The sequence below is a fragment of the Scyliorhinus torazame genome, chromosome 15 (genome assembly GCF_047496885.1).
Source record: "Scyliorhinus torazame isolate Kashiwa2021f chromosome 15, sScyTor2.1, whole genome shotgun sequence".
In the NCBI taxonomy this organism is placed as follows: domain Eukaryota; kingdom Metazoa; phylum Chordata; class Chondrichthyes; order Carcharhiniformes; family Scyliorhinidae; genus Scyliorhinus; species Scyliorhinus torazame.
In genome coordinates this window covers 146164216-146184327 of record NC_092721.1, presented here as the reverse complement: position 1 = coordinate 146184327, position 20112 = coordinate 146164216, and the positions used below count along the sequence as shown (strand labels likewise).

Below are 20112 nucleotides of genomic sequence, written 5' to 3'. Positions count from 1 at the left end.
ACCCCAAAGACAGATGATAAGTCCGAAGATTGGTGTAGCAGCATTGTCAAAGGAAGACTTGATTACGTTAAATACATCATCTGAAGGGATCCTGTGAGAAAAACAGAATGATTGGGAAAAACAGTAAAACTTCCAACAAAAACAATTGGCGCATTTTACTTGTTTTGCAATTGATCTTCAGGAATCAATTTACATCATGCAGCAGTGAGTAAAAGTAATTATTACTCTTCTTGCTCAGACTGTAATTCTGAGACCAAATAAGTTAAGAATTCCAGTTGGAGCCATGGGAAACTTAAGGTGCCATCTTCAGCACCTGCCTAAAACAAGCACAAAGTTGGTGAAATGCCACATCACCCACTCATGTGTAGCAATTTTAAATTATGGTTCAAGTCATTGAACGTACACGTGAGGTGTTGCAAAAGTAAATAGGATGTTGGGATGAATAGTTAGGACAATTAAATACAAAGCTGGGAATACAATCCTTTCCTTGTACAAGGCCTTGGTTGGAACATATTTACAACATTGTCGTGACAAGTGGTTGGAAATCCATAGAATGTCGGCAGCCACCTCTAGAGCAACCATTGAAAAATTCTGCTTGTCCTTCAGTGCACATGGAATCTCAGAGGTGTTGGTTACTGACAATGGAACAAGTGAGGAGTTCTTGGGATTACTGAAGACTAACGGGATGCCACACATCCGTATGGCCCCGTATCACCCGGCTTCAAATGAGCTGGCGGATAGGGCACTACAATTGTTCAAACGAGGACTAAAAAACATATAAAAGCAAATTACTGGGGATATGAAATCTGAAACAAAAACAGAAAATATTGGACAATTTCAGCAGGTCTGACAACATCTGTGGAGAGAGAAGGGAGCTAACATTTCAAGACTGGATGAATCTTTGTCAAAACAAACTTTGGGGTCGATTAGCACTGGGACTGCGGCGCTGAGGACCCGGGTTCGAATCCCAGCCCTGGGTCACTGTCTGTGTGGAGTTTGCACATTCTCCCCATGTCTGCTTTGGTTTCACCCCTACAACCCAAGGTGTGCTGGTTAGGTGGATTGACCACGCTAAATTGCCCCTTAATTGGAAAAGAAAAATAACTGGCTACTCTAAATTTATTTTAAAAAACAGAATCGTCTGGCTTTGTGGGGGAAGGATGTTATAACCTAGGGGATTGGTGCAATCAGTCTCGCCAAACAAAAGCTCCTCCGCTAAGGGGGCGGTGAGCCCCAGAACATTCATGATTCAGATCTGTATAAGGTTGGCCAGGTATGGCACCTACAGGGCAGACCCAGCTAGGATCCGATGTATATTGTTAATATAATTGCTTTGCAATAAACCAAGTTTTCTTTTTACTAACTTGGTTCAGACTTGTTTGTGGTCTACACTCCCTATGAGACCAACCTGTATCCCCTTCTTAGTTACCAGTTTCCCATTTACAGGCTGAAGATGCCTCCTCAGATTGTGACTGTGGCATCTGTGGCGCAGTACCAAGCCACCAACCTCCAGGACCGAAATGTGTGAGGGACTGATCACACCCCGCACACCTTGCCATGCACAACTGATGCCGTAGAGACTCAGCACTCTCCTTCCCCGAACTGGGACCAGGACATGTGCCAGGCACAGCATTGTAGAATGGTGTACACAGCCCCAGGACTGCCTTTGCTTCCTGGCCCGGGCTACATAGCTCAATGCCTGAGGGCTGCCTTTGTTTCCTGGCTCTGATTACATGATACGCACCACCCCAGGACTGTCTCAGGCTTATGCTCCCTTTCTATTTCACCTGTCATCTCCAGTCATATGTCACTGTCCACCCATCCCTCCTGTGCCTCAGTCAACCACCCTGCCACTAATGGGCATGGTAAATCCCACCTTGGTTATCAGGACAGGCTTAGATGGTTCTGGGAATTATGGTGTTTGAAAACTAGATTTTAAAGGTTAATGATTGAAACTTTAGAACAATGAATGGACTACATTTTGTTCTCATGTATAAATACTTGAGCTGGGCAGGTAGGGAAGACTTACAGCGGCAAGAGTAGAAGTTACAAAAATATAGAATTGAGTTAGGTGGCAAGACTTAATACTTTGCACAAAAAAATGTTGATCTCTGAATTTAACTACCCCGAGGTGCATTGAATCTGAATTCACTGCAGGCAGTAAAAAGGGAACTAGATGAGTTCCTGCAAGTCAAATTATAGAATGTGGGTTGGTTAACAGGGATAGGAATGCAGTTAGTGCTGTCTCCTGGCAGTTGTTTGATGGATTATAGGGCTGATTATAGGGCCATTTCATACAAGTATTTCTTTCATGACAAAAACAGAACAACAGCATATGAAAGTGTAATTTATAATATTTTTAATGTTAACATTGTTGTTATTGCTGTGTTAATGATGCTGAAACTAACTGAAAATTGTTACAGTACATGAAAATGCGAAATATTTCATATAGGCCGATCACGCTTTTGAATGCGGATGCCAAGCTGTTGGCTAAGATATTGGCCACAAGGATAGAAGACTGCCTCCCGGGGGTGATAGGGGAAGACCAGACGGGATTCGTTAAGGGTAGGCAACTCAAGGCCAACGTTCGGAGGTTTTTAAATGTTATTATGATGCCCTCAGAAAGAGGAGAGGCGGAGGTGGTGGTCGCGATGGATGCGGAGAAGGCTTTTGATCGGGTGGAGTGGGAGTACCTGTGGGAGGCGCTGGGAAGGTTTGGGTTTGGTGAGGGCTTTATTGGCTGGGTGCGGTTGCTCTACCAGGCTCCTGTAGCGAGTGTGCGTACGAACCGGCTGAGGTTGGGGTATTTTAAATTACATCGAGGGACGAGGCAAGGATGCCCCCTCTCCCCGTTACTGTTTGCTCTGGCCATAGAGCCACTGGCCATGGCGTGAAGAGCTTCGAGGAACTGGCAGGGGCTGGTTCGGGAGGGGGGGGGGGGGGGGTGGAGCACCGGGTCTCGCTCTATGCGGACGATTTGCTTTTGTACATTTCAGACCCGTAAGAGGGGATGGGGGAGATTATGCGGATCTTGGGGGAATTTGGCAGTTCTTCGGGGTAGAAATTGAACATGGGGAAGAGCGAGATGTTCGTGATTCAGGCTAGAGGGCAGGAGGAGAGACTGGGAGAGTTGCCGCTTAGAATGGTGGGGAAGAGCTTTCGCTATCTGGGAATCCAGATGGCTCGGAAATGGGAGGCACTTCATAAATTTAATCTATCCTGGTTTACCTTCTCGCCGACCCGATAATCCACAAGTCCGGTGGTAGTGGCGGCACTGAGGATCTGGGGGCAATGGAGGACGTATAAGAAGGTGGAGGGTGCATCGGTCTGGATCCCGATTTGTATCAACCACAGGTTTGTACCGGGCAGGCTGGATGGCGGGTTCCAGAGCTGGCAGAGGGCAGGAATTAGAAGCATGGGGGATCTGTTTATAGATGAGAGCTTTCCCAGCTTGAAGGCGCTAGAGGATAAATTTAAACTGCCGCCAGGGAATGGTTTTAGATATTTGGGGTTCCTGAGGAAACAGGTGTTGGCCTTTCCGCTGCTGCCACCACGGGGGATACAGGATAGAGTCGTTTCTGGTACCTGGGTGGGGGAGGGGAAGGTGTCGGATATCTACCAGGAGCTGTTGGAGGAGGAGGAAACCCCGGTGGAGGAGCTCAAGGGCAAGTGGGAAGACGAGCTAGGAGGAGAGTTAGAGGCAGATTTATGGGTGGACGCCCTAAGCAGGATCAATTCCTCATCATCATGTGCCAGGCTTAGCCTATTACAATTTAAGGTGGTCCACCAGGCACACATGACGGCGGCGAGGTTGAGTAAGTTTTTCGGGGTAGAAGATAGACGTGCGAGGTGCGCGGGAACCCCAGCAAACTATGTCCAAATGTTTTGGGCATGCCCGAAGCTCAGAGGGTTTTGGCAGGGGTTTGCCAAGGCAATGTCCACTGTGCTAGAAACACGGGTGGTGCTGAGTCCGGATCTTTGGAGTGTCAGAAGATCTGGGAGTTCAGGGAGTGAAAGAGGCCGACATCTTGGCCTTTGCCTCCCTGGTAGCCTGGAGACGGATCCTGTTAATGTGGAGGGACTCGAAGCCCCCGAGTGTACAGACCTGGGTTAGTGATATGGCTGGGTTTCTCAGTCTTGAGAAAATAAAGTTTGCCTTAAGAGGGTCAATGTTGGGGTTCTCTCGGAGATGACAGCCGTTCGTCGACTTTCTCGGGGAAAATTAAAATGTTGGCAGAAGCAGCATTCTCAAGGGGGAGGGCGGGAGGATACGTGTTAGATGGTTGAGGTGTGTGAAGATTGGGTCGGGTAGGGAAATGCTTATTTTACCATGTTAATGTTATTGTCTTTGTTATTGTTCTAAAAATGTTGCAAATAATTTACTTTAAAAAAAAGAAAATGTAAAATATTGGAAAATTGTTGAACGATAAGTCACAAAGATTGGAATTATGTTGAAGCCTAGATATGTGAACCGTATTGTGTTAAAACTTGCAGAATTATGCTTTCATATGCCATTTACAGTTTTGTTCTATGATGTGCATATCAAAAAATTTTTAAGTGTTAAGTTTCAAAAGAATCTTATGTGCACCATGAATATTGTTTGCCTCACCCAGGAGATTGCATGACTCTGTTGGAGGGTGAGTTTAATGGTGCAATTAGGCTGTACCATCTCGAATGGGCTGGATGTGCTAAGCCTATTAGTTTTGCCTGTTCTTTGATCCATATATGTGTCAGCAAACTGGTTGCCCCAGACCAATAATAATTAGGGGCAACTGTGTGGAGAATCCATCGTTATCATAATGCAAAAGACACAACTGAAGCTAAATAATGGTGTCACAAGTAGGCTTAACATTAACATTGCAATGAAGCTACTGTGAAAAGCCCCTAGTCGCCACACTCCGGCGCATGTTCAGGTACATTGAGGCAGAATTCGGAATGTCCAATTCAGCCAACAAGCTTGTCTTTCGCGACTTGTGGGAGGAAACTAGTGTTCCCGGAGGAAACCCACGCAGACACGGGGGGAACGTGTAGACTCCGCACAGACAGTGACCCAAGCCGGGAATTGAACCAGTGACGCTGGCACTGTGAAGCCACGGTGCTAACGCCTTGCTATGGGAAAGATGTTATTAAACTGGAGAGAGTGCAGAAGAGATTTCCAAAGATGTTGCCAAGACTCAAGGGACTGAGTTATAGGGAGAGATTGGACAGGGTCGGACTTTTTTCTTTCGAGTGTAGGAGACTGAAGGGTGATCTTATAGAGAAGTATAAGATCATGAGAGGCATAGATATGGTGAATGCAGCTGGAGGAAACCCACGCAAACACAAGGAGAATGTGCAAACTCTACACAGACAGTGACCCAAGCCGGGAATCGAACCCGGGTCCCTGGCACTGTGAAGCATCAGTGCTAATCCCTGTGCTACCGTGCTGCCCAACAATCTCCCTTTGTAGATGATGGCATAGTCAATAATTTTTCATTTATTTGAAATGTCAAGAAGTTCATACTTACTGAAAAAAACAATCAGTGTGTGTCACAGTGGCACAAGTCTGATTAATGATTTTTTCAATATTCCTTATCCTTCCAGCAACATTGTCACAGTAACCGCTGAAAGAAAGAAATATATGAGATCAAAATTTGTTTTCTCCTGTTCATTGCGTATATGCTAATGTGATTACTCTTTGTCAAGGATAAACAACAACGCTCACAAACCTGACTGGTCTACAAAAGGATCTCAAATTGTGAGTGACTGGGTTTGATTCACTCTATGACCTTTATTGGTCTGGAACACAGGGACATAGAAGCAGGAGTAGGCCAGAGCATTTTGAGCCTTTTCCGTCATTCAATTAGATCATAGTCAGTCTCTTTTAAAATAAATTTCGCCTAGAGAGAGACTGGGTGCAGAGTACCCCCCCTCCAAAATGGGCGTCTGACTGGCAAATAAAATAAGACAATGAGGTGGCAAAACCAACAATGCACCTTTCATATCATTTCAATGTCTGCCCCCAAGACAAGAACCTGCTGCACAGAGACAGTCACAGATTCCTACTGTCGCATAAAGCCGGCAGGCGTCTGTGCCACATTTCCTGTGCTTCGCACCTTGGAATAGGTGTTCCCTGGGATACCAATAAAAACTGACCCGTGGATTTCATGGGCTAAATTCTCCGACCCGCCACGCCACATTTCTGGTTCAGCACACTGGCAGGATGCTCCATTTCGCCGGCTGGACAATGTAGTTCCCCATTGTGGGGCTGCCCCACGCCGTCGGGTCACCCCCGGGCTGCCGGCAAAATGGAGCATCCCGCCGGCGGAGAATTCAGTCCTGTGGTGATGTGCATCACTGTGGGTACACGGGGGGTTAATGTAAATACATGTAGGCTAGCTAGACACTAGAGGGAGCACCAGAGACATCACACACACACACACTCAACCAATAGATAGTTAGATAGGACACGACAAGTGGACATTCACGATACACACAGAGGTGACATGACCACAGGAGGGCATTACACCAACCCATATAGAAAGGACACCACACACATGATCTTCCTCTTTCAAGTGGAGATGGTCAGTGAGTACAGACACAGGGTTGATTCAATATCACTCCCACCACGTGGATTGCAGCAACTGGTTAGTCAGTCTGAGTAGCTATAGTAGGATTAGCAGTAGTGTCAAACCCGAGTAATAGAAGTGTAAATAGTTTAATAAACGTGTTGAAGTTATCTCCACGTCTGAACCTTCCTTTGTCAAGTGCACTACAAGGAAGACGCTTATGCTACACCTAGAGCATAATAAATCATGGTGAACTATTTCAATTCATATAGCCATACCTCAGCGTACAGTGACAACCAGCAACGATACCCAGGCAAGATGTTTGAGATCCGGGTTCCGCAGCAGCTCCAGTGCCACGGCGATCTCCGCGAAAACTGGCGGGCATTCCGGCAAATGTTTGAAATCTTCCTGGTAGCAGCCAACCTACAAGATGTGGCCGATGCTGAAAAGACAGAGCTTCTGCTCACCATCGCCGGTGCCAGAGCAGAAGAAATCTTTAAAAAATTCAAGTTCTCCAAAGGGCAAAACAGGAGCGACTTCCAGGCACTCCTGGACAAATTCGGCAAATACTGTGAGGAAAACACACTCCAACCAGCAAGAAAAGGTAAGAGAAGTGCCAGTACTCACCACGAGACGGAGATCCCGGAGCAGAGAACAATTTTGATCGGCGGCCATCTTTCTAAAGGGGTTACACTTGCGCAGTTGCGCGAGAAGCGCACAGAACGGGAAGGTCCGTTTGCGCATGCGCGCGACACCGTGCATGCGCAATTACGAAAACGGCCCCCGGTACAGGAACAGCAATTTGCGCATGCGCAAATGCTTCCTACCTATGATGTCACATGCGTCATGATGGCAATGGCCCCGGACCACACCCATTTAAAGGGGAAACGTCCCAAATTAAAGAAAAAATCTTTTAAAGCCGTAAAACAAACTTCTTTCACCTGGAATGACAGCACAATGCCTCAAATTGAACCAGGAAATGAAATTAACCTCCGAAGAACCCTGCAACAAGCAGTTACCTACGCCCAAACCGATGATTCCGACCTTGAATACATCGAAACCGAACTTTACATTTTCTCTGGACCTCGCGAGCCCAATGCCAGCTCCGACGCAAACAGTGATGATGTGGTCCCGGAAGACAACGACTCAGACGAACCTTTCACCTTGGGAGGCTACCCCAGTACCAAATCCGAACCGCAACTAGACGTGTTGCACATTGACGACCCCGACGACGAATTCTTTGGATTTGAGGATCTTCAGCCCAGCAGATATGACATCCCAGCCCGTGAGTGCAGGATGATGCTGCGGCCTGACACCAAGAGACAGAAAGCGGTACAAGCCCACAGAGAGCGGCCTGCTGCCACACAGAGAGTGGTCCACAAACCGCTCAGGGTTCCCGACTCTACGAAAGAAGACATGCAAGACTCCAGAGCGCAGTCCTTGCATGAACAAGAAGTGACTCCAGTGTCACAAGCCTCCACAGTGAGCTCGTGGACAGACTCCACAATTGCAGAAACGCAAGACTCCAAAGCGCAGTCCTTGCACGAACAAGAAGCGACTTCAGTGTCACAAGCCTCCACAGCGAGCTCGTAGACAGACTCCACGATAGAAGCAACGCAAGACTCCTTGCAGGAACAAGACCATGAGGGTCTAGCAACCTCCTCTGACCAACTAGTGGCAGACGATGCAAGTCTGCCATGCTCAAGTATACAGCAAGAAGACTATGACAGTCTACCACGCTCCAGTGCACAGCAGGACGACCATGACGGTCTATCATGCTACAGTGAAGAACAAAGCGACGATGACAGTCCAAGCCCAAATGAAGGACAACAGCAAGACAATGACAGTCCACCCACATTGTTTGCACCACCAGATAAAGACTCTGACAATTTGCCCAACCCAAGTGAACACCAAGCAGCTACTGAGGCTCTACCCACGGTATGTGAGACGAGTGACGACAGCATCTCACTTCCCGTGCAAAATGTGCAAAGTGACAGACCTTAACTAGTGTGTACAGAGGCACTCGATGATCACTGTGAGACCACTGGTGACTTCCGTGACACCACGATACTTCCACCCTCATTCGCTCGAACCTCTCCACAAGTCAATGCATTCCTGCATGCTCCGACTCCAGACGTGCAGCTTCAAGAAATCTCAGCTGACTCCAGTGAACCTGCTAAGACTCCGGACGGGGAGCATCAACAAACCAACACTGACTCAGTTAAAACAGACCAGACTCCAGATGGGGAGCAACCAAACGCCGACTCTGATTCACGTAAGCCGGACTTTACTCCAGACAGGGAGAACCGCAACCTCAGTGATGGCACGCTCAGGGTGAGAGCAGATGCCACAACAACAGGAGATCGATCACTTAACAATTACACTGGGTCAGTAATAACAAGCAGCGGCTACAGTCCAAGAGGAATACACCAATATTCACCACAGCTATATCCACACATTCTTTCCACACCAGCAGTGCAGCCAATGACAGCTCATGCTGGACAAACCCAGTATTCAGGCATGCAGCAGCCAGCAGTCTATGCAGCATATTCTCAAACAGGCCAGCACTACAGATAGCCCACTAATGGAATCAAGACCGAAGGAGGACTACCGCAAGCACAATCTGCACTACAGACTGGATGCCTTAGTTACAGCCCAGGATTTGCTGCACCCCAGCCTGGCCAGACGGCATATTCCTATCAGATGCAAAGTTCTAGTTTCACACCATCACCAGGTATTTATGCGAGCAGCAATTCTGTTTCCAATTCGACAAGCATCAACGGTTCTCAGCAGGATCACCCTTCCTGCACAGCATGTGGCCAGAACCAGTATGTACAGTCTTATCCAACTTCAACATATGGCACATCCATGATCTCGAATGATACTGTTGATGGTACCTCTTCAACGTCAACACCTTATCAGCTACAAGATGCCATCCGACAGCACCATCACAAACATCGAAAAAAGAAAGGGACTCCAAATCAGACAGCAAAGTGATTTGACCACTTCTTGGTTCCTGTGGCACAGGGACGTTGATGGCATTCTTAACCAAGAGAGACATTTGACCATGGTGATTGACGGTTTTTTGGACTCACACGAATGATTTGGACTTATTGTTTAATCACTGTTCCCATGACATGTATATACCTTAACTTATCTACCCGTTTTTGTTCAATTTTCTTAAAGTATACAGAAAATATGTAACATATAAAATAGGAAGGATGTGGTGATGTGCATCACTGTGGGTACACGGGGGGGTTAATATAAATACATGTAGGCTAGCTAGACACTAGAGGGAGCACCAGAGACATCACACACACACACTCAACCAATAGATAGTTAGATAGGACATGACCAATGGACTTTCACGATGCACACAGAGGTGATACGACCACAGGAGGGAATTACACCAACCCATATAGAAAGGACACCACACACATGATCTGCCTCTTTCCAGTGGAGATAGTCAGTGAGTACAGACACAGGGTTGATTCAATATCACTCCCACCACGTGGATTGCAGCAACTGGTTAGTCAGTCCGAGTAGCTATAGTAGGATTAGCAGTAGTGTCGAACCCGAGTAATCGAAGTGTAAATAGTTTAATAAACGTGTTGAAGTTATCTCCACGTCTGAACCTTCCTTTGTCAAGTGCACCACAAGGAAGCCGCTTATGCTACACCTAGAGCATAACAAATCAAGTCCCATATCTTTGAATCTCATTAAAAAAAGGCACTTAAGTGAACTCAAAAGAGAAATAACATTTAATAGTACTCCTAAGTTAACATTGCAAGTGGGTGACTATAATTAAACATGACCTAAATTAGCTTGCACTAATAGTTGTTTTATATCTAACACCAACATTTAAAGTAGGATACAAAATCAATCTGTAATATGTTCCTGAATGAGCATTTACCTGATCTGATCCATTGCCTCATGTATTACTTCTGAGGTCATGTTTGGAGCTGAACAAACAATGCTACACTTCTGTCCGGACAAGAAAGTGTTCAGGTCACTGTAGGCATTGGAACATGATATACTGTAAAGAGAAATATATAGCATGTAATCATTGGCGAAACATTAATTCAGACTGGTTTAAGTCATGATGTTGTAATCAAATATATTTGAGTTTGTAAATGTTTTACTTACTGTAACAGTAATATACGACTAAGGGGGGGGGGGGGGGGGGAGGGGGGCGGTGTCTGCAGGTAACAAACGGCAGGGAAAGGTTCCAAAGATACAAATAGCTGTACGACCTGCCTACACTACATGCTCACGGTCCTCACATGCTGCTTTGCACCTATTCGAGATGCTGGACACACAAAGAATATCCTCCTGTTACCAACTATGCCACCTGTGAGAAGGCATCGCACATGTAATGCCAAGAAATTCGCGACCGAAAGTTGGTTGCAGGCAAAAGGAAACTCACCAGAGTCATCATGACAGGCACATTTTGTTAACAAATACACAACTTTTTCTCACATTAGGTAGCCTGGTAGCTAGCAAAGGGGACCGCGCCTGCACAATGTCTCCCTTAAAACCATCAAGCAGTGCAGAGTCATGACTGTGGTGACTGACCTGGAGAAGGCATCGCACTTATCTTCTTTGTTTCTTATGACTTTTAGCTCACCTCACACACTTTGTGTGGCAAGCTGGCGATGGCTTCACCATTCACTTCTTCCTATTCTATCATTTTACATGAAAAACAAACTCTTTTATTTCTCTTACATTGAAGATGTGGATGTACCTCTGCCACATTAGGAAGAGAAAGCTAGCCTTCCTGATGCAGCATCATTCAATCTCATTATCCCCAGCACCAACTCAGATAATGGCGCCACATGAGCTTCTGAAATATCCACTTTAGAGATTAGACAAGAGGATAGGTCTTCACATGAGGAATCAATCAAGCAGAGTGATTTTAAGAGACAAAATAACTACTGAGAAAAGAAATTTTTTGTTGAAGCTTTTCATCTTGCCCACGTCTGGGAATTTGCAAGAATACAATGCAAGGGAAATCAACAAATTTATACTGCATGAGAAGAGAATGCTAATTGTCGGCAAGTAGACTCTGATAGGTAGAGGCACTGCCATGGAGAATGCACCAGTTGATGGTGATTGGCAGTTAACTGCCAAGCATTGTTTGAAACTTCAACCAGGCAGCTTGATTCTTATTGGTGAAGGTATTGCCCTGTGAAATGAACCATTTACTTTGTTCAACTTAAACAGGCGCATGTGTGGAATGTTTTCATGTTTTTTCTTCATGTTCTTTTCATGTTTGTTCTGTCTGCAAAGAACAGGGCCCTGTGAATTAATATATGTAGCTTCCAGTACATGTAATTGCGCCACACCACAAGCCTGGCTGACACTTTTAAATTGAATGTCAGCGTAATTCTCAGCACATGAGGATTATTTAACAAATGTTGTCCAATCCAAAAATCAAACCTAATGTTGGATATTATATTTTGAGTTTTGCAAGTACAGGCTGGTTGGCTACAGTAACGTGCCTGTTCCATACATGCTACAAATATGAATAAACAAGGTCCTGTTCTTTGCAGACAGAAAGAATATGTACATACGTTGTGCCTGTGACAGCTGGTTCATTCCTCAGGGCCACTTGCCAACCAATCAGCACTTTCTTTTCATACAGTATAATTTGTTGATTTTTCTTACATTGTATTCTTGCAAATGTCCTGATGTTAGGAAAACAAAGATAGCTTTAAGGGATTTAAATTTGTATTGGAAAACATTAGAAGTAAAGTATAGTTTTAATTGGCTTTAATTTAATGTTTCTGTGCCTGGAAGGATACAGCCTATAGTTAGATTCATGGTAGACAAAGGTGTTTATATGTGTGGGGTTTGGTTTCCATTCCAACTGTGATTCTATCGTGCTTAGAGAGGACTACAGCAAAAAGAATAAATACAGGTATTTGGGCATTGCTCAGCAACTGGGACCTTGTAAGGTAGAGAGGCATTTCAGTTTTACTGAACAAATTAATTTAGCTAATTTGATGGCAGTTGGAGGTAGTGAGAGAGAAGGCAGCTCTTGCAACTCTGCTGGAAGCTGTTGGTTTAGAAGGCTAGAAGGGAACACATCATTTAGCTTTACTAGAAGAGAAATCATACCATAGAGTAATGATTAAGAGAACAAGTGCAGAGATCTGAAGAACAGCTAGTTAAGGAAACTAAGGAAAGAAATGAAGGGGAGTTTCTAAGAAGTCTGAGATTAAAGGTACTACAACAGAGAACAGCAAAGACAGAGAGATCTGAGAAGAAGGCTGAAATGCCAGAAAGATATCTGAAGTGATTTTTAGGTTTGTGAGATTTTACTACAGCTTGTAAAACGTACCGGTGGCTGGATTTGGATTTTATGTAAAAGCAGTTAAATCAAAGGAAGCCTAAAAGAGGGTGGTGTAAAGTCCTGGACTGGATTTAATATTAAAAGTGGAGCAGAAGCTTGGATTAAAAGAGTAATTTGTAAAACCTGGAAATGATTTTGGAATGCCAACTGCTAAGGGAAAGCAGAATTGAAAAGAGGATTTGAAAGTGTGAATTTTTGAAAGCGGATGTTGAAATGACTCGTGTGGAAACTGGAGTTCAGGGAGATAAGCTGGCTATAAGAATCATTTAATAATAATAATAATAGTAATCGTAATCTTTATTGTCACAAGTAGGCTTACATTAACATTGCAATGAAGTTACTGTGAAAAGATCCTAGTTGCCACATTCCGGCGCCTGTTCAGGTACACAGAGGGAGAATTCCGAATGTCCAATTCACCAAACAGCATGTCTTTCGGGGCTTGTGGGAGGAAACTGGAGTATCCGGAGGAAACCCATGCAGACAGGGGACGAATGTGCAGACTCCGCACAGACAGTGACCCAAGCCAGGAATCGAACCTGGGACCCTGGAGTGGATTAAGCTCCATCTGGCATTTCTGTGCTCAAGTCTCCAACCTATCCATATCCTAGGAGTAGGCAATTTAACCCCTCGAGCCTGCTCCGCCATTAAATCCGATCATGGCTGATCACGGGCAGGTTTCTCCCAGCCTGGGGCCGGGCCGGAGAATCCCCGCAACCGGGCCACGCCGCCCTGACGCTGGCACGTGATACTCCGCGGTGCGGAGAATCGGATCCCATTGGCGCCGGCGCGTTTGGCGCGGCACCAGTCATGGGCTGCTGTACGCGGCCGGGCCGCCAAATCTCCGGCCCGCATGGGCCGAGCGACCGCTCTAAAAAGGCAGAGTCCTGCCGGCACCGTCCACACCAGGTCGCAGTTGGCGGGAACTCTGCGCGCAGGGTCGGGGGCGGCCTGTGGGGTGGGGGGAGAGGGCTCTGACCCCGGGGGCGGGGCCTCCGTTGGGGCGTGGCCCGCGATCGGGGCCCACCGATCGGCGGGCCGGCCTCTCGCTCCCCGGGCCTATTTTCTTCCACGCCGGCCTCTGAACTCCCCCACCATGTTGCATTGGGGCCGGCGCGTTGAGGGAGGCCACCGCGCATGCACAGGTTGGCGCCAGCGCCCTGCACCGGGATGGGAGGCTGGAGCGACGTGAACCGCTCCAGCGCCGTGCTGGCCCCCTGTAGGGGCCAGAATCGGTACTCCCAGCGGCCCGTTCACGCCGTCGTGAAATGCGATGGAGTTTCCGACGACGTGGACACTCAGCCGCCGAATGGGAGAATCCCACCCCCCATCTCCATCTCAACTAACTTTCCCACATGTTCTCCATAACCCTTCAACACCTTACTAATTAAAAATCTGTCTATGTCATCCTTAAATTTACTCAATGGGCAGCGTATTGTATCATAATCCAATTCTGTCATATTTAATAAATGATTTTCTCTTGTTGTTAAAAATCATTAATAGTCCTGTGACCCTTCCTCCATGGTTTATTAAAAATAAAAGTTATGGGGCACGATTTAACGGCCTCGTTATGCAGGACCTGGTGTCGGGTGAGGTTGTTGAATCTCTAAGAGACCACTGGCGAGATTTGCAATGCTTGAAACACCTTGCCAGATTTAATGGAGTCTCACAAGACATCTGTATCTGGATATCGCCCTGACTGGGTGTGATCCAGATCAGCATATTCAAATGAGCCAATATGCATTCGCGGTAATGTCCCAGCGCCTGGGACATAATGACCACACCTGAGAGACCTCACCAGGGCACCGTTTAGTACTGGTTTGCACTAACGTGGACCAGTCGTAATGGAACTGGGGGGCTGTCTCCTAAGCTGTGAAATACCGCTGCGTGGGTAGGGGCAGGGCAGGGTTGCACCCTGGCACTCCGTCTGGCATCCAGGCACATTGGCAGTGCCAGTTTGGCAGGGGCACTGCCAGGATGCCAGGGTGACCGTGCCAATGTGTCCAGCTGCCAGGTTGGCACTGCCAGGGATTGGGCCCAGGAGGGCCTTACCAGGTGGAGGGGGGGGGTCGTAAACGGTGGGGGGGGTGGAGTTGAAAGAGGGGGAGAAAGATTGGGGCAACCAGACAAAATGGCACCCCAATCGGCAAGGAGCTGAAGCTCGCCTGCAGGAAATTACTCTGATGCACTATCAATTACTACTAGACGGGAGTAGAGAATAATCAAGGCTTTATTAAGCAGAGAAGTGTGGCCTCCTGTAGCTGCTTCCAGAATGGGAGCAGATCTGGTGTGCGCACATATTTATACTCCGCCTACTGGGCGGAGCCAGCAGGCAGGGATTTACCCCTGTACCGCTAGTACAGGAGCCTTACCTAATTACATGTACTATACAGTTACTACATCTACTATATAATCAGTGGTGACTACCACATTCACCCCCTGTTAAAAAAAAGAGTCCAGCGGGGGTGGTGGAAAAATTTACAGTTCAGGCAAAATTTACAAGTTCAGGCAAAATCTACAGGTTCAGTCGGTCGGGTGCCTTGATCCTCAGTTGTGATCACCTCTGTCCCAGTGGTGATGCGGGCGCCGACTTGGTCGCATGTGACTCCGGGAGCGTGTTGTCCTCGTCTTCATCCCTGAGTGGAACCAGTGGGAGGACGGATCGTCCTGGGGCGGGGGCTGTGGTGAGGTGCGTTGGGGGGAAGGGGAGTGGCGCCGGGACAATTGGAGGGGGGGGTGTGTCGGGTGGTGGGCCGTGGGTGGGGATCCAGCTGGTGCCAGGTCCCGCAGGGACACTGTGTCCTGGCGCCCGTCGGGGTGCGCCACGTAGGCGTACTGCGGGTTCGCGTGCAGTAGTTGTACTCTTTTGACCAACGGGTCCGTCTTGTGTGTCCGCACGTGTTTGCGGAGGAGGATGGGTTCAGGAGCTGCCAGCCATGTTGGGAGCGAAACCCCAGAGGTAGACGTCCTGGGGAAGGCAAGGAGACGTTCATGGGGGGGTTTCATTAGTTGCAGTGCAGAGTAGTGATCAGATGGAGTGGAGCGCGTCGGGGAGGACCTCCTGCCAGTGGGAGACCGGAAGAGTTTTAGACCGCAGGGCCAGCAGGACGGCCTTCCAGACCGTCCCGTTCTCCCTCTCCACCTGCCCGTTTACCCGGGGGTTGTAGCTGGTCGTCCTGCTTGAGGCAATACTGTAGCTGAACAGCAACTGACGCAGCTCATCGCTCATAAAGGAGGATCCCCGATCGCTGTGGACGTTAGCGGGGAAACCGAACAGGGCGAAGATGCTGTTGAGCGCTTTAATGACCGTGGCAGAAGTCATATCAGGGCATGGGATGGTGAAGGGGAATCGGGAGTACTCATCAACCACGTTCAGGAAGTACGTGTTTCAGTAGGTGAGGGGGGGGGGGGGGGGGGTGGGGGAGCCCTTTGAAATCCATGCTGAGGCGTTCAAAGGGGCGGGAGTCCTTCACCAGGTGCGCTCGATCTGGCCGGTACAAGTGCGATTTGCACTCCGCGCAGACCTGGCAGTCTCTGGTGACAGCCCTGACCTCCGCAATGGAGTAGGGCAGGTTGCGGGCCTTTATGAAGTGAAAGAACCGGGTGACCCCTGGGTGACAGAGCCCATTGTGGAGAGCCCGGAGTCGGTCCACTTGTGCGCCGGCACATGTACCTCGGGATAGGGCATCGGGGTGCTCGTTGAGCTTCCCAGAGCGATACAAAATCTCAATTGTAGGTGGAGAGCTCGATCCTCCACCTTAAGATTTTATCATTTTTGATCTTGCCCCGCTGTGCATTATCGAACATGAAGGCAACCGACCGTTGGTCAGTGAGGAGAGTGAATCTCCTGCCGGCCAGGTAATGCCTCCAATGCACTATCAATTACAACGAGACGAGAGTGGAGAATAATCGAGGCTTTATTAAGCAGAGATGTGTGGCCTCCTGCAGCTGCTTCCAGAATGGGAGCAGCTCCGGCGAGCACACACATTTATACTCCGCCTACTGGGCAGAGCCAGCAGGCAGGGATTTACCCCCGTATCTCTAGTACAGGAGCCTTACCGTATTACATCTACTACACAGTTACTACATCTACTATACAATCAGTGGTGACTACCACAGACTCAAAGTGCGGCCTTGGTGAAGAGAAAATCCCTGAGGCCAACCCCCCCCCCAGCAAAGTGCCGTTAAATAGGGGGGGGTTTCTCAGTGCTGCAGCTGCCGAGAAACTCCTCGCTAAACGCGCCCAAATGTATTCCAGTCTTTTGAGTTAGGGTTCCATTCTGGGATCTTCCCACCCAGTTATACAATCAACAGGGATCGTAACACTGATGGGTGCAAGACAGAAAGGTTAAGCAAAAAGTGTCTCTTTTGTCAGCAATACTCAAGTTCTGTACCAAACAACTATGAGACAAAATAATCCTCTTTCTATGTTACTTTCTTTATCCTGATGATAAGTTGCTATTGGAAAATAAGCATATAAATTTCAGTACCTTTGATAAAGGCCATATATGAAAATAAGCAAGCCAATGAGTGCAGGCAAAAATAAGCTGAAGAAAAGAGTTTGCATCACAGCAAAATAAAATGCAATTTTTTCTCCAAAATAGTTTCTAATCTTCCATAATGGCTGGTATCGGTAGGTTCTAGCCCACAGTTTATGAAGCTCGCACCATCTGTTTTCATGATCTGTAGAAATTTAAAAAGACCATTATATTTAATGCACATTTGTGATATAAATTAAAATTGGATGTTACAAACAGTGAAACATGAACTATTTTGATTTCTTTGTTAATAATTAAAATGAGGCAATACACAGATTGTAGAAAGACATACAGAAAGGAAGAAGATTGAAGTGTGCATTATAGTCATAGCCATCTGCATGGACTAACTCCCTGGTTTTTGTTCTTATTCTATACTGAAAGTACGGACTTGCTGGTTGTGTGAAGGCCATGAAGAATCCAGCACGAGTTTTAAGGATACAAAGAAATAACATTTATTTACAATAACATATGTATACAACAGCAGCAGCAACTTTGCTTGCTGCTCACTCCTTCCTGGCTGGTTCCAAACTGGCCAGCTTTATTTATGCAGGCAGTCTGCTAATGATTTCTCCGCCCCCCGCCCCCCCCCTCATTGGGGAATCTCATACTCCCACAGGATTGTGGGATTGTCATTAGTCCCCAGCCAATGGGAAGCAGGCAGGTTTTAACATCCCTCCCCACCAAAGTCCAAAGAATCCAACGAAGACCCTGGCGAAGGAGGGCGTCGGACACGTTTTGCCGCAGGCCGGACACCATTTGTACGAGGCGCTGGATCGGGACGGAGACCGGCGCTTCCGTAATGAACGGCATAACGGTTGTACATCCACGGCTCATGGGCCAGAGGATTCCCCCTGAGGCATCCTGTGTCTCCATCTCGGAGTCAGAGTATGCTGCCTCCGTCATCTCAACGTCTCTATCTCCACTCAGTTCTGTAACGACCTGTGCAGACTTTGAGTGAGGCACCAGAGGAAGATTGAGAGGACTACTTTCCATTGTGTCTGGTCTCTGTGGCTGTAGAAATGAGCTCCGGGGGCAGGGAATCTTTGGAAGGGATAGTCTTCTGGACAGAACGTGGTCTACATGTTTGCGCTGTAGACGACCCTGGGCTTGCACCTGATAAGAGATAGGGCCCGTTTGGTGAAAGATTACGCCAGGGACCCACTGGGCACCACCTGCAAAATTCCGAGTGAACACTGGGTCACCGGGCGCAAACTGCCGAACCGGCCGATGCCAAGAAAAACCATGTCCCTGCCGTTCTTGAGTGCGGTGTACTTTTGCGCCAATGTCCGGGAAAACCATGCTAAGGCGGGTGTCCGCCCCATTAGGAGTTCTGCGGGAGCTACCACAGTCACCGCATGGGGGGTGGTCCTATACGAAAACAAAAAACGAACCAGTCTCGTGTCCATTGACCCGGAAGACTGCTTCTTTAGGCCTCATTTGAATGTCTGCACTGCACACTCCGCCAACCCATTTGAAGTCGGGTGGTAAGGGGCAGTGAGGATATGGCGTATGCCGTTCTTCTTCATGAACCTCGCAAACTCACTTGTGAATGGAGTGCCGTTATCCGTGACCAGCACCTCGGGGGCGCCATGCTTACTGAAAGAAAAACGCATCTTCTCAATTGTTGCGCAGGACGTTGTGCCTACCATCTTATGCACCTCTAGCCATTTAGACAGAGCATTGATTAATAGAAGGAACATGGATCCTTGAAAAGGGCCTGCAAAATCCGCATGCAAGCGCGCCCAAGGCCGCCCTGGCCATTCCCAGTGATGTAGGGGCACAGCCGGCGGAAGCTTCTGATGCTCCTGGCAAATGGAGCAGTTTTGGGCCACCTTCTCAATGTTGGTGTCGAGGCCTGGCCACCAGACATAACTCCGGGCCAACATTTTCATCTTGGTCACGCCCGGATGCCCATTGTGCAAGTCTGATAATATCAGCTCCTGGCCTTTTTCCGGGACAATCACAGGCGTCCACCACAAGAGGATGCCGTCTTCCACGCTGAATTCTGACAGCTTGGAGGAAAATGCCCGCAACTCACCTGGGAGCTGTCTATGCTGCCCACCATACAGGACTATGTGCCGAACCTTTGACAAGACTGGCTCCGTCTGGGTCCACTCACGGATCTGTGATGCCGTGACAGGCAAGATGTCCATAAAATTTAGGGTTGCAACCACCTCAGCGGTCGTGGGGGTCGACATGGGGCCGGTCGATAAAGGGAATCGGCTCAGTGCTTCGGCATTCGCTATCTGCGTTCCTGGTTTGTGCTCCAGAGAATACTCGTATGCAGCAAGCAACAAAGCCCAGCGCTGGATCCATGCAGAAGCAATGGGCGGTATTGGCTTATCCTCTCTGAAAAGTCCCAGCAGAGGATTATGATCAGTCACGATAGTGAAGTGGCGGCCATACACGTACTGGTGGAAACGTTTCACCGCAATGACAGCTGCCAGGCCCCCCTTCTCGATTTGCGCGTACTTTTTTTCCGCTGCAGTCAATGTGCGGGAGGCAAAAGCTATCGGCCGCTCGGCCCCGTTCTCCATCTTGTGGGACAGGACGGCCCCAATACCATACGGGGATGCATCACATGTGACGAGCAAAAGCTTTCCAGGATCATAGTGGGTTAGCAACCCAGACGACGACAATTGTTGTTTTACCCGCCGGAAAGCGGTTTCTTGTG

At 47.9% G+C, this 20112-nt stretch overlaps 1 protein-coding gene across 4 annotated transcripts in view; it reads right to left on the bottom strand.

The window, feature by feature from the left end:
- Positions 1-20112, bottom strand: part of LOC140391876 (anoctamin-7-like) — a 173690-nt gene that overhangs the window by 74040 nt on the left and 79538 nt on the right. For all 4 annotated transcript variants that reach the window (XR_011935201.1, XM_072476868.1, XM_072476869.1 and 1 more), the window contains 4 exons: positions 17391-17583; positions 10462-10584; positions 5508-5603; positions 3-91 (listed from right to left, as the gene is read on the bottom strand). Coding sequence is in view for 3 of the 4 variants with exons in the window: in XM_072476868.1 (XP_072332969.1) it covers positions 3-91; positions 5508-5603; positions 10462-10584; positions 17391-17583 (501 nt within the window). In the remaining variant the exon portion in view is untranslated. The remainder of the gene's footprint in view (positions 1-2; positions 92-5507; positions 5604-10461; positions 10585-17390; positions 17584-20112) is intronic.